The 14,217-nt window shown below is 43.7% G+C and overlaps 1 protein-coding gene across 9 annotated transcripts in view; it reads left to right on the top strand.

Annotated features, from left to right (window-relative positions):
* The first annotated feature begins 5,237 nt into the window (after window positions 1-5,237).
* The window catches only part of KATNAL2 (katanin catalytic subunit A1 like 2), a 52,147-nt gene continuing 43,167 nt past the window's right edge, over window positions 5,238-14,217 (top strand). For 6 of the 9 annotated variants that reach the window (XM_008166048.4, XM_024103386.3, XM_042850690.2 and 3 more), the window contains exon 1: window positions 5,238-5,424. In XM_008166048.4, coding sequence (XP_008164270.3) covers window positions 5,374-5,424 — 51 coding nt within the window. In that variant the 5' untranslated portion in view covers window positions 5,238-5,373. The remainder of the gene's footprint in view (window positions 5,425-14,217) is intronic. The other 3 variants (XM_065549984.1, XM_065549985.1, XM_065549983.1) reach the window with 2 other exon arrangements.

Genomic DNA, 14,217 nt, shown 5'->3' on the forward strand with positions numbered 1-14,217 from the left:
CACCCCAACAATTTCCTGTGTTCTTTAGCCTTACTGATCACAGGTATATGGATGATGACTACAAACTAACAGCAGGGACAGGCTGTGTTTTGCAGCTGAAACAAGTTACAAACTGAATGCGGCTCATGATGTTTAACCATACAGATGTTTAACCTTTAAACTGCAAGTTCTGAGTCAGATTCATTGTCTTGTTACACTTGTGTAAAGAGAGTGTAACATATTAGCACCAATGAAAGTGAGAGAATTTTAATTTATTAGCATTTAACACCCTCTTTACATAGGTGTTAACAACTACACAAGGTAAAGCCTAGTGGAGAATCAGGCCTACTGTCTATAATTTCAGTTTGTGCTCTACCTGTTGTAAGCCGTATTCTTCTGTTATCTATAGCTGAAAAAAACTTAATTTTTGTTAGAAAGACACCATTATGCCTTATTCCTGGAATAACCTGTAGCCCTGATGATTGGCACAACAAAGCTTAGAAATGGAAGGCAGCAGTATAAATCAACCCTCTATCTGTTGTACCAGCTGATAAAAATAATCCATATACTACAATTCTAAAGGCATGTTATCAGGTTAAAGTAATGCTTCCTTGGTTATAGTACTAAAAGTAACAGCTTAAAATGAAACAATCTAAATTTACTATTCACTACTTACTTTTTGTCCTTTGATTGGCTTTGACAAAGAAGTGTGCCCTGTTTTACTTTCCTATTCTCATAACTAGCACAGTGCTCCAAAGTACTGGTTGCAAACACAACAGGAGAATGTTTAATATCAAGAAATACAATTGTTTAATTAACCATTATTAATGTAATTAAAATATTTCTATTAAATGGTTTGGTATGTTTTTCCCCTCTACACACCCTAGATTTAGGGCCTGGATTACCTGATTGCCCACTTCCTTGTAAACCACTAAATTGCCCACTGCAACCGTGAGCCGGGGGACTTGCTCATGCAGAACCAGTTGCAAGATAGGGGTTTGAGCTTTTATAAACACTTTACAGCAAGTGAGGCTATCTCCTATGCTATGTATGTGTGTGAGTCTGCAGAGTTTTTTGTGAATGATTTATTCATGGTTCTTCCCTCCATGAGAGAGTTAGGACCAGATTTTCAAAAGGTATTTAAGCACCTAAAGATGCAGGTAGACTCTGGGTGGGATTTTCAAAAGTGCATAGGTGCCAGAGCAACCAGCTGCCAAAATACCTACAAGTGGCTAGCTCCCCTAGGCCTGTGATGTCTTTCATGGGGAGGGAGAGCTAGTACTGTACATGCCCAGTGGGTCACGTACAAGATGTAAGTATTCACAGCAGCCCATAGTGAGCAGGAGAGTGCAATGCAATTCTGCCAATCATGCACTTTAATGGTGAGTAGTCACATCAACCTAGTTTCCAGGCCATGGATGCACCCGTTATATGTCCCACTGCCTGTGCATGGACAACAGCACTATTGTAATATACTGTCCAGTACTCCAGGGCATGTCCCCTTCTCCCATCCCCGGAAAGCAGCCTAAGGATAGTCCTAGCTGTATGTCATTACTGCATGGGTCCATGGATCCTGAATCACTAGGTGTTGGGGCTGATTTTGCACCAATGAAATCAAGCACAGACTTAGCAAAGTATGTTTACTCTCTTGCAGCCATCACACCATCCCCACCCCCTGATCATTGAGCTCCCTTAGAAGTATGCCAAACACCACACCAGATGACCTGCTCCCGCCACCCAACCAGCTATCATTATCCTCGAGCAGCAATACAGATACCTGTCATCAGAGGAAGGCTCTGACACCCTAGGACTAAATTTGTCTAATGGCATCTCTGAAATCTGTCACTAGAGCAGTTCCACAGCCACCCACCTGTGCTTGTCCCATGCCGCCCCTAAGGAGGATCTGGTAGGCTAGCGGATCCCACACCTAATCCTGATGATGGGTGGCCAGGACTCTCAGGAGTAAAATCCCTAGGAATGCATCAAGGTCTTGGTGAACCAGAACAAGGCCATGGTGTGGCAGATAGCGGGGTTACAAAGGCAGCATATAGAGGCTCACTGCTTCACTGGGGCACGTGGACTGTACATATGAAATGAGCTGCACAGGGTGTGATAGATCATTACTGCTTTGCATTCTAAGCAGGACGGCCAGACTGCTGCTCAGAATAAGATAGCTGATGTGGTCATGCTGGTGGCCACCCTGCAGAGGGAGTCGCACATTTTTCCCAGTGAGGCACCCCAAGATGCATGGTCTTTGCACCAAGTAAATACACCTGCTGGGGACCAAATGGAATAGCAAATAGCTCTAGTGGCAGTCCATTTTTGACCATTAAAGGAACGAAATTTATAAGATGGCATTTTAACCTGCATGCATAGAGATGACATCATCAATACACCAATTACAAAACACCACTCATTAGCTTTGGCTTCTTTAGAAACAGTCTTTTACTTGGTGAGTTAAGAGGAGGGATATGCTTAGTTTTAATACCATATCTAAAACATATATTGAGCAAGCTATATTAAATGCAAAAAATATTTTAATGCAAAGTAATGGTTATGACTTCAGAGCTAAAATTAAAAATAAGGAAATGTAGAAGTTAACCCTCCAGGAATATTAACTCAGTTACATTGCAGTGTATTTTCATTCCTGCTAAGTGTGTAGTTTAATGCATATCTATTTAGACAATAAAACATACCTGGTGTGCAATGTGGACCACGTTAATGTTAACTTCTGTATGGAGTTCAACTTTACAACCTTAATGTTGCAGCAGAGTAAGTTTGTTACCTTTTGAGTTTTTTATTTTCATCATTCTTAAAGAGAAATTCCTATGTATAATGTTAGTATTCATGGGATTCCAATTATGCTTCCAGGCTCACATCCCATTAGTGTGAAATGAGAGAAGATGTTGAGTTCCCAGGTTTGCTTGATTGGAGATATTTTCTGCTAGGCTGAATTAAAGGGACAGTAATATATTTTCACTGGGACTCCTATTCTCATGATGGAAGGAGAAAGAAATAGATGCCACAATCCTGTAAATATTTACATATGTGCTTTACTTTAAGCAACCATACAGTTCCATTAGCGTAAATGGGACTATTCATGTGCTTAAAGGATCAGGGCCTTTAAAAAAAAAATCAGAATTTGTAGAGGTATGGTTACACCAAAACCAATAAAATTACTAGCGCCACAATACTTTCACTCCTGACATTTTTCCTATCCCAGTTGTCAAGGTTTGTTTTTTTGAGGAGGGGAGAGGGGGTTTGAAACCACTTAGCAGTCTATTCTCAATCTTGTATAGTTTAATCCTATTATCAGCCCTACATCTGTCCAGCTGGATGGAGAGAAAAATATACAAAAGTAATATTACAAAGAAGCAAACAGGCCTGCTCAGGCACTGTTAAAATCAACAAGCCAGTCTTAAATGCCCATTTCTTCTTAGTTGTCTATATGGTATCTTATTCTTTTTCAAACATTGTCTTCTACAACTTGTAAAGGCACTATTTAATAGGTACTATTTTATACATGCAATTTTTCACACTATAGAAGTTTTTTGCTGTAGCTCTGGCTAATGTTTTTTTTATTATGATTCATGTTTTTTAATGGGAAGAGAATATAGTTTTTACCTCTTACTGAACAAACAAAACCAACCTTTAGCCTGAGGCCAAATATGAGCAGTTTCATCCTAAAAGGAAAACTTTTCAGAATCTAATGGAAATGGCATAATTGAACCCATTTTGCAATCTTACCTATAGCTTTCAGTATAATTATAGCTACAATGTATTTTGAAGATTCCTTTTTTAAAAGTTGTTGGAAATACCTGTCATTGTTTCAGAATCTTCATTCAGTGAGTAGAACTCCAGGTCTTTCTATAAATAGTGGTTTTGATTTTCAACTAGCAGCAGTCTTATCTGATGCAAACTAGAGATTTAGGATTGGCTTTACCATTAGGGCCTTGTCTATGCTAGTGACCTGAAACATTTTTAATTAAGCCACCAGTTGTATTGAACTTGTTTTAAATTCAATTGGTTCAGTGCATCCACACCCACCAGGCTCAATTATCTTTGGATAACATCATATCATCTGTACTTGCACTGTCCTAAACCAATTCAGCTGCTGTGCCCCCTAGGTATCATCTATTGGGGGCACCCTCCCACCACCCCCCATTTATGTCCCTCATATTATCCTCTGCCCCACTCCTACCTGCCTCAGCCACATCCCCCATATTACCTCCCATCAGAAATACCTCCCTGACCCACTAATCTCTCTGGCTCCACACCTCAGATGGCAAACAACAGCTGGTGTATCAGGTGCAAGTGGTGGTTTGTAAGGGTGGGCATGTTCTGAGAGGTGTCCCATCTCCTTCTGAATACACCCTGCTATGGACAGAGGATGAAAACATGGGGTGAGCACATTCTGAGTTGTGTTCCATAGCCATCAGAACATGTCCTGCCACAAGGGGAGCTAAAGGCAGGGTGGGAACATGTTGACATGGGTCCTACACTGCTCAGCCCGTGCCATGATGTGGGGCCAAGCACAGAGCTAATGGCATTGTAGAGCCGGGCACGGAGCTAATGACATTGTAGGGCTGGGCACGGAGCTAAAAGCCAGGGGGAGGGAGGGCGCTGGGCACACTCAGACCGGTGCCCCAGGCCAGTCAGAACGTGCCCGGCGAGGAAGGGAACTAGCGGGTTACTTTTTCCTGGCAGTGCCCGCTAGGTGCTTTCCAAACTCTCCGGAGGGCGGGTCGCCGGGTCCCGCACCAGCAGCGGGGGCAAGAGCAGCAGCCGGCGTGGTGTAGGCTACAACTCTGTGTAGTATGTGTGTACTGAGCATGCTCAGTACATCTGCTGACTCCACTGCCCTTCACCCTGCCTGCCCTTACACCCGTAAGATTCTGCGGACTGCTTGTGACAGGGGTTAAAAAGTGGCAAAGGGGGCGAACCGGAGCAGGGGGTGGCCAGGGTCGGAGCAGCGGGGGGTGGCCGGCCAGGCGGCGCTGCTCAGAGCAGCTGGGACCTTCAGCGCACCACGTGCTCACTTCCTCAGGAGTTTAAAAAAAAAAAAAAAAGGGGGGCCTTGCCACTACCCTTTGTGGTGATTGGTCAGTTTTACAGGCGGGCTCTGGCTCCCTATATGACGATTGGCCAGTTAGTCAAGCAGCCCCATCTTTTGATTGGACAGTTCTCAAGATCGGTCCCCCCCACCTCCTGGTGCTCTGACGGGTTAGGGCTGCGGACAGCGCCCGCGGATTGGTCAGTTCTTCAGACAGCCCCTCCCCCTGTACGGTGTGCAGATGAGACGCTGTGGGGTGGCTGTCCCGCGTCCCCGAACGGGTTATACTCTCCCGCCCGTGCCGTGAGCGAGGTGGGCCTCTCCCCGCATAGCCCGCACCCATGGAGCTTTCCTACCAGACGCTGAAGACCACCCACCAGGCCAAGGAGGCGGTGAGTGCTACAGAGAGGCCGCTGCGCTTCTCCGTTACCATGGAGACCGGGCGGCTGGAGGCGCCATTACCGCGCATGGGCAAGAGAGACCGGCAGGAGGAGGCCTCCGCAGAGAGGGAGGTCTCAGGCAGTGCGCAGGCGCGGGGTGGTCTGGGCTCCTCGCTGCGGGTTGTCCGTTTCGGGCGGGGCGGAGCAGAGACGCGGCAGCCTCAGTAAGGGGGAGTCTCCCCAGTCCTGGGGCGTGGGCGGTGTCTGGTCTCACCGCCCATGCACGGGGGAAATCCGCTATCTCCCTTCACTTGTGGGAATCCATCCTCCTGCTAAAGCAGAGACCCCCCCCCACTTCGCTTTTTGATCTCCTCCCGCCACCCCGCAGACAAATGGCGGGGGGACCCACCGTCCTACACTGTACACACCCCCAGGACACTAAAGGGGGAGGGACCATGGGAGTTAAGTGCCTAGGAGCTTTTGAAAATTTCACTAGGTACCTCTCTCTAGCTTTAGACTCATAGGACTGGAAGGGACCTCGAGAGGCCATCTAGTCCAGTCCCCTGCCCTCATGGCAGGACTAGGTATTATCCATCCCTGACAGGTGTTTGTCCAACCTGCTTAGGGTGACCAGACAGGAAGTGTGAAAAATCAGGACAGGGGATGGGGGGTAATAGGAGCCTATATAAGAAAAAGACCCCAAAATCAGGACTGTCCCTATAAAATTGGGACATCTGGTCACCCTAAACCTGTTCTTAAAAATCCCCAATGATGGAGATTCCACAACCTCCCTAAGCAAGTTAGTCCAGTGCTTAACCACTCTGACGGGAAGTTTTTCCTAATGTCCAACGTAAACTGTCCTTGCTGCAATTTAAGCCCATTACTTCTTGTCCTATCTTCAGAGGTTAAGAAGAACAATTTTTCTCCTTCCTTGTAACAGTTATGTACTTGAAAATTGTTATCATGGCCCCTCTCAGTCTTCTCTTCTCCAGACTAAATAAACCTAATTTTTTTCAATCTTGCCTCTCTAGACCTTTAATCATTTTTGTTGCTCTTCCCTGGACTTTCTCCGATATGTCCACATCTTTCCTGAAATGTGGTGCCCAGAACTGGATACAGTTCTCAAGTTGAGGCCTAATCAGCACGGCGTAGAGCGGAAGAATTACTTCTCATGCTTACAACACTCCTGCTAAAATATCACAGAAGGATGTTTGCCTTTTTTTTTTTTTTTGCAACAGCGTTACACTGTTGACTCATATTTAGCTTGTGATCCACTATGATGCCCAGATCCCTTTCCGCAGTACTCCTTCCTAGGCAGTCATTTCCCATTTTGTCTGTGTGCAACTGATTGTTCCTTCCTAAGTGGGGTACTTTGCATTTGTCATTATTGAATTTCAAACTGTTTACTTCAGACCATTTCTCCAGTTTGTCCAGATCATTTTATTTTGAATTTTAACCCCGAATTAATTGAAGGTGTCTAAATACCTTTGAAAATCTGTCCCTTAGAGTTTTGACCAAAGCCGTGGGATCTCAGAGTCAAAGTTACAACACAGGTGTTCCTGCAGGGCCAGCCTTAGGGGCGGGCGAGCAGGATGATTGCTTTGGGTTGTTGCTGATTATGTACTCTATGTATCATATGACTTTTAAAAACTAACTTTATGTGTGTGGATAATCTAAGCACTATACCTAGATGTACAGACACTCTTTTCCCAAACTCTGTATTATATAATTTTTTTAACATTAGCTTTAATAAAAATTTTAAATCAATTGAATATTTGATACAACTTCCATGCCACAGTCTCATTTGTATCAATCAGGGCAAAGGGTGAAATCCTGGCCCCGCTGGAGACAGTGACATAACTCCCATTTACTTCAATAAGGCCAAGATTTCTCTGCATGTGTTTTGTAATGATGCCCCAGATATAGAATGTGCTTCCTATAACTATTCACATTGCTCAGTCCATTTCATAAAGTTAATGAAATATGTTGTTGCTTTTCACTGTTATTAATCTTTGAATGTTTCCAGTGTTTGATCTGCAAATCACCCTGTAAAGGGTGATGTTTAAGGGCTTGTCTACACGTACAGCGCTGCAGCTGCGCCGCTGGAGCAAGTCTAGTGAAGACACTCTATACTGACGGGAGACAGCTCTCCTGTCGGCATTATAAAACCACGCCACGAGTAGCAGAAACTATGTCGGCGGGAGAAGCTCTCCTGCCGACATACTGTGCTGTCCATGCCTGTACTTACGTTGGTGTAACTTATGTCACTCGGGGGGCGGTTTATTCACAGCCCGGAGCAACATAAATTACGCTGACATAAGCTATGTCTACACTACAGCTTTAGTGCAAATTGTGCAGTAATACTTCGCTAATTCACATATATGACTGGGAGAATTATTGCTTATTAATTAATTTGTAAATTAGTGAGCAAGTGGACAAATACAATAAGATCAAGGATACTGAGTCACAGAATGTACTATACTTTAAGTATAAGTTCAGTTTTAAAGATGTGACAGTTCATAGCACAATAATATATATATATCGTAGTATATTTTGTGAAATTAATGAAGCCTTAGTAATGTAAGACATGGCTTCAGCAAAATTGATCATATCTTTACTGAGAAGGGGAAGAGATCAATGTTTTGTGAGTGCCCATTGTGGAGTGTCTGGATTAGTGAAGTGAGAATTAGTAAGGTTCTATTTATATTAGAGATCATAACTCATATTTGTAATTTTACATTTCAAAATCAGAATGGTCCTAGTGTCTTGTGCAGCATTTGTAGTGTCAAATCATAAAACTATCATATACATTATATTGATCTTTAATCTGTAAATGAACTGCCATGCACATGTTTTCTCTCTCTGCTTCAGTTTCCTCATCTATAAAATGGGAATCTTGATATTGACCTCCTTTGTAAAACTCTTTGAGAACTACTGATGAAAAATGCAATATCAGAGCTAGGTATTATTATCATCATCATTATTATTACATGGCATTATGCCATTATTACTGGGGGAGCTGGCAGTGACTCCTGTATTTAGGTTGTCTTATATTTTTTCCATTATAAAAGATATTTGCAACCTTTTTTTTGAGAAATTCTAATACCGCCATTGTTTCCAGCAGGCCTTTTCAATTTGGCAGAGAGAAAGTTCTTGGGCTAGAGAAGTGCCTTTTCTTTGCCCCATGAAATTCTGTTAAGGTTTAGCTGTTACAAACTGTTTAATATTTGCCTTTCCCCTTCTCTTGCTTGTGTTTTTCAGGAAAATGTTGTCAGTGTGCTGAAAGAACTGAATAGTAGCTTAAAAGGCCGGGCACATGCTGCTGACAAAGCAGCAGCCCATACTGTACTGGGAATGCCTGGGAGCAGCTGTATCAGTGGGGAGGTGGAGTGTGAAGTGGAGGCCATGCTGCCCCCTGACTACACTGACACATGGCCTTAGCATACCATCCCCCACCTCTGGGGGCACCAGATGGGGCAGAAGCTTTCACAATTCCTGAAGGTGGGGGAGGGGAGAGAACTGGGCCAACCGCCCTCCCCACCCTTAGGCACCATATGGGATAGGATTCCCCTACTGCTGAAGGGAGAGAACAGAAAAGGAGCCAGGCAAGGATGTCCTTAGTGGCCTGTCCTACCTCTGGAATAACAGCTTTGTCCTGCTACCAGCTAATGAAAGGTATCCTGCAGCTGGAGGTGTAATTTCCATCTCCGGTAGATGTAAATAAGCTAGCTTTTGATCAAAGTAAAGTGCTAAAAATAGCAGTGTAGCTGCAGTAGTATAAGCGGTGGCATGGGATAGCCAGCCAGGTACAGTCAAGTCCTTGGTAAATAATCAAGCCGCTTGTTCACAGCAATGCTGCCATTTTTAGCACTCTAGCTTGATCAAAACTAGCATGTGTACCTCTACCTGAGTTGGAAATTATACCACCAGCTACAGTGTACACATACCCTTAGCTCAATGACCCCCAAACTCTTATGGTCACGCCCTCGCCTTAACTGCTTCCTGCCCCCCCGGGAGCTGTGATTGAGGGCTGGGGACATAGTTGCGGGGCTGAGAGCACAGGGCCAGGAGTGGGGGCTGGAGCCACAGATGGGTGCCATGGCCGGGAGTAGAGCCGGGGGCTGAGGCCAGGGCCAGAGCTGTGGCTGGGGGCAGGGCTGGAGCAGAGCTGGGGGCAGAGCGGTGCTGAGTGGCGCTCCTTCCCTGCCCCCCATAGGGGCTGGTCCAGGCCCCGTTGCGCCCCCCTCAAATGTTCTTCCATTCCCCCCTAGGGGCTCACGCCCCACAGTTTGGGGACCACTGCCTTAGCAAGTCCTGTAGCTCAAGTGGTTGAGGTTGTGCTACAGTCCTAAAGTTTCTGGATCGCACCCTGCTGATATATGATCGGGGGCGGGTTGTTACATAATATAATTTGTTTTTACCCTTTTCCTTTTAAAAAACAGGAAATTACATACAAATAGACTGGTACAAGAAAGTTATTTAGATTGTCTTATTTAGAAAGTCAAGGACTAGAAAGTTAGGAAATGTCAGGTTTATGGTTGGCCATGCGACTTTAATTCAGGTTCTTTGTGTATATGGATTATGATACAATCTTTAATTACAAGATCACATACTATTTTTCCCCCCAGACCCTTGCCTTATTCAGCGCACAGGTTGCGTGCACACAGGCATAGAATTAAAGTGGCAAGGGCAAATGTATATCTGGCACTTTCTGTCTTTTGAGTGAAGTACTTTGCCACTAGTACTTTTAATTTTTTATATGTATTCTACATTATAATGTAGAAAATTAGGATCAAATAATAATGAAGAATTCTAGTTAAATTAATCTCTGGTGTATGTGGAGTTACACTGAAGTCCCTGAAATCAGTAGAGCTACACAAGAAACTAATTTGACCCATAACCTGTACCTTTTTAAAAAAAAATAAAAATAAAAAAAAAAAGATTTGGAATTAAATATGGGAACAGGGTTCAGTTTTAAAATTAAACTGGTTTACAAATTCATGTGTCTCCAACAGCTACAAGGAAATGAATACATGACATTTTTATTCTGTTAATTTAGAAAAAAAAACACTAAGTGTTGGAGCTAATTAGTGAAGTGCTCAACTATTTAGCTTTTAAAACAAGATCATGTTTAAATGCCTTAAGCTTTTATTAATTGCATGGACCCAAAAAATTCTCTATAGTAATTGAAAATGTAATTACGCACATTTTTTGTTCAGCTAAGAATAGGAGCTTATTAAACTTTAAACACTTAAACATCTATTGAAATACCAATGACTATAAACAACATGCCATTCTAAATACCATACTAATTAAATAGCAAGGCTAAATCACTATAAAGCTAAACTGAATTTTAAATAACTTTTTACTTGTAAGTGCTCCTTTTCTTTCACACACGTATAAGATTTACCACTTCCTTGCTAACCAGAGCTGAAGTCCCTGGTGTGATAGTAGTTTGCTTTCAGGCTATCTGCCTGTATGAAATGGACTGGACGGGGTGACTGAGTGGTTCATTAGATTTGTTATGCAATAGAAGATCCATCCTGTAAGGTTTTCAATGGCTTCAACTCCTCTTGACTTCAGCGTGGCTCATCAGCACACCACAGGATTGGGATCAGAGGCTTATATCTCTATATTTTTGGTTCCGATCCAACCTCGGTTGATTGTGAATGAAAGTTGCTATCATCTGATTGGCTCATTGGTGCCCTATGTGAGATGATTCGGTAGTCTTAACTCTTAGGGCTTGTCTACACAAACATTTAGTTTTGTGGGAAGCTGGGGGGTGAATCTACCCCTCAATTGCCTGTTGTGGACTGTCTGTGAGGACCCTGCTGACATGCATTAATAGTTCATTCATGTGCTTTGATCTAGTCATCATTGAAATGGGACTAGGTCAGAGCACATTAATGTGCCTCAGGAGGGTCCACATGGGCGGTTGCTCCATAGCAGGCTTGTGCTGGGTAGATTCACAATCCATCTTGCAAAATTAATTGTTTGTGTAGGGAAGCCCTTAGTTGAGTTCTCAGTGGACAGGTTTCTACCCCACAATATTAATCGTCACAAGTGGCACTCTTGGTGTCAGTTTTCACCAGACAACAAACAGTGAATGGGCCATGGAGACTAAACTAACCTTTCATTTTTTAGGAGGCGTCTTCATGGGGGAATTTTTGGCAAAAAGGCCTACCGTCGCTATCAACAGTGGGCGCAACAGTGATGTAAACAGCCTTAGAGCATGCCTACCAGATCGGACCCCGCACAAGACACAGTGGAGGAGGTGGCGCTGCCACTGGAATGGGAAGGGAACTTAGGTCTCCAATGTGAATGTGCTAACCACTAGGTTGTAGAGTCGTTCATGCTGTCTCTGGCTCAGTGAATATTTAAATGTTTATATAAAGTGGAACCACTTGAACAGGAGAGACTGGGACATCATGCGGGAGGTCAGACTAGATGATCATAATGGTCCCTTCTGACCTTAGAGTCTATGAGTCTAAATCCCCCCAGAATACCCTACAGCTCTGTGGTTAAGGCACTATCCTGGGAGGTGGGAGTCCTGGGGTCAGATAGAGTGGAGATTTGAATCTGAGTCTCCTACAGCCTGGGTAAGTGCTCTATCCATTGGGCTAATGGATATAAGGGGGCACCACAATCATCTCCAGTAGTAATAACTCCAACCCCTTTCCTACCCCTCAAGCTGTAATTACAGAGAGACAAGTCTTCAAGGATGAATTGTAAAAAGGTCCCAATTTTAAGATTATTTTCAAAACTCTGTCTATGAGAGAATCCCTCATCCCACCTGTGCCAAGGTTTGTTTTAATTTGCTGAGAACATGCCACAAAGTTAATCCATCTTCTCTTTCAGCATCCCTGCCAATGCACTTGTGGTTGTACAAGCAAATTACCCCAGACCAGAGCTTAATAATAATAATCTGCACTTTTCATCCTCAAAGTGCTTTATAAAATATTAATCTTCACAATGCCACTTGGAGATAGGAAAGTATTATTGTACTTGTATTAAGGACAGGGAAACTAAGGCAGAGGGAGTTGTAACTTTCCCAAGGCAACAGAAGTAGGGCGTGTTAGAGCTCAGGTTGCAAATTTAATACCTCTTTCTTGAACTGCCTCATCTTTCTCCCTTTAGAAATCTGAAATTAAGCGTATACACCATCACTTAAGTAAAATGAGAAACAAGTACATTTTCAAATCCTGGGAAAATTTCATGTAAAAAAATTTCCCTCTTTTCCACTAGATGGCTCTGCACTTAAATCAAACTTCCAAGGGAAAAGAGTATGATAGCTGTGATGACCCCCTGCCTAGCCTCCCAGTTTTTCTACAGATTAATAAAAGCCTTCTGGAACAAACAAAGGGATAGTCACCAGCTTTAAAATAAAGTAACTGACCATATTATCTCAAATACGTAAGTCAGAAGATGAATGGCATTGTCGTTAGATGTTTGGCTGTGTGTGTGTTCTCTCTCTGTGTGGCATCCCTGCTCTGTGCAGGTAACTGGCATGGCAAACCTCGAGCGAACTGCCCAATGACCACAAGAGCCGTTAAGGTACAAAGGCACCCGGCTAAGTTTATTGTTGGCGAAGCATGGTCTGAGCTCCCCAAATCAATGTCTACAGTTACACTAGCACATGTATGCCCGTGACAATGGATGCAGCTCAGTGAATGGCGGGACTTTCCATTGCCCCCTCTGCTGGCCAAAGACACTCCCTCTGAGACTCAGTTTTATATACCAATACAAACAAGTTATGTATTGCCCCTTTGACGTGGTTAGTTACTGCCCCCTGACGTAGATTGTTACCACTCATTACCTTGTACATGTTGGTTCAATCAAAACATCTCTATCCATTATATTGTCATCCTGACCTCATCTTTAAGAGCGTGTTCCTTTTATTTTTTGGGGGAGTGTTTGTACCATACTTGGTATCGGGGTGTTCTGGTACCATCCTTCTGGAATGTGTTTGTTTGAGTGCGCAGCGCCTAGCCTTTCTTAGGAATGTGTGTATTTTTTGCAATACCAGCCCTGTTCTTGCCAGGCTCTGTGAGCATGTACGCAGGCAGAGCCTGACTCCTGTTTTTACAGCCTTGCTGACTTTGCTTTATATTAGCAAAGCTTTGACCACTACTTTAGCCCAGATAAAAGGGCTTATGTCTCAGGCTCTCTTCCTGCTACAGGCATATGGTACCCTCCATACTGCAGAGCGCAGAGGGGAGCAGAATAATTCTAATCTGACCAAGAAGAGGAAGGTTGGCTATGCACTATGTTTGACCACCCAAACCACATTTTGGTACCTTTCTTCTTTCTGTGGTTGCTGTGACAGAGCACAATTCTAAGAGACAATGGAGACAAAGGCGAACTATCCTTCTACATACATATTCCTTTTTTATGTCTATTGGGACTTAAAATGCTAAAGTAGTTATGAACAGTGGTAACTCTGTGGCTCGTCTGTGAGCTCCAGATGGACAGATGCAGCAGAAATTAGTGCTGTGGCACTAAAGGACGCAGGGGCGGGTTCTATCGTGGATAGGCCAAGGATTTGTGGGTTTATCTCCTGCAGATCTATTCTCTACCACTTTGGCTGGACACTTCCTCTTCCGGATCCATTCTGCCACAGGGCCCACCTCTTGGGGGAACAATGTGGCAATGTGCTAGAAGTCATGGTTTTATCCTGTCCTTTTGCCTTTTAAGGAACAAGAGGGAGGATTAGTCCCTAAGGTATCGTAGCACTGGTATTTTATTTATAGTAAATGTTATACAGTGAAACCTGCACTGAGAGTCATCTCTAATATGCAGCCCCAT

The sequence above is a fragment of the Chrysemys picta genome, chromosome 6 (assembly GCF_011386835.1).
Source record: "Chrysemys picta bellii isolate R12L10 chromosome 6, ASM1138683v2, whole genome shotgun sequence".
Taxonomy (NCBI): Eukaryota; Metazoa; Chordata; order Testudines; family Emydidae; genus Chrysemys; species Chrysemys picta.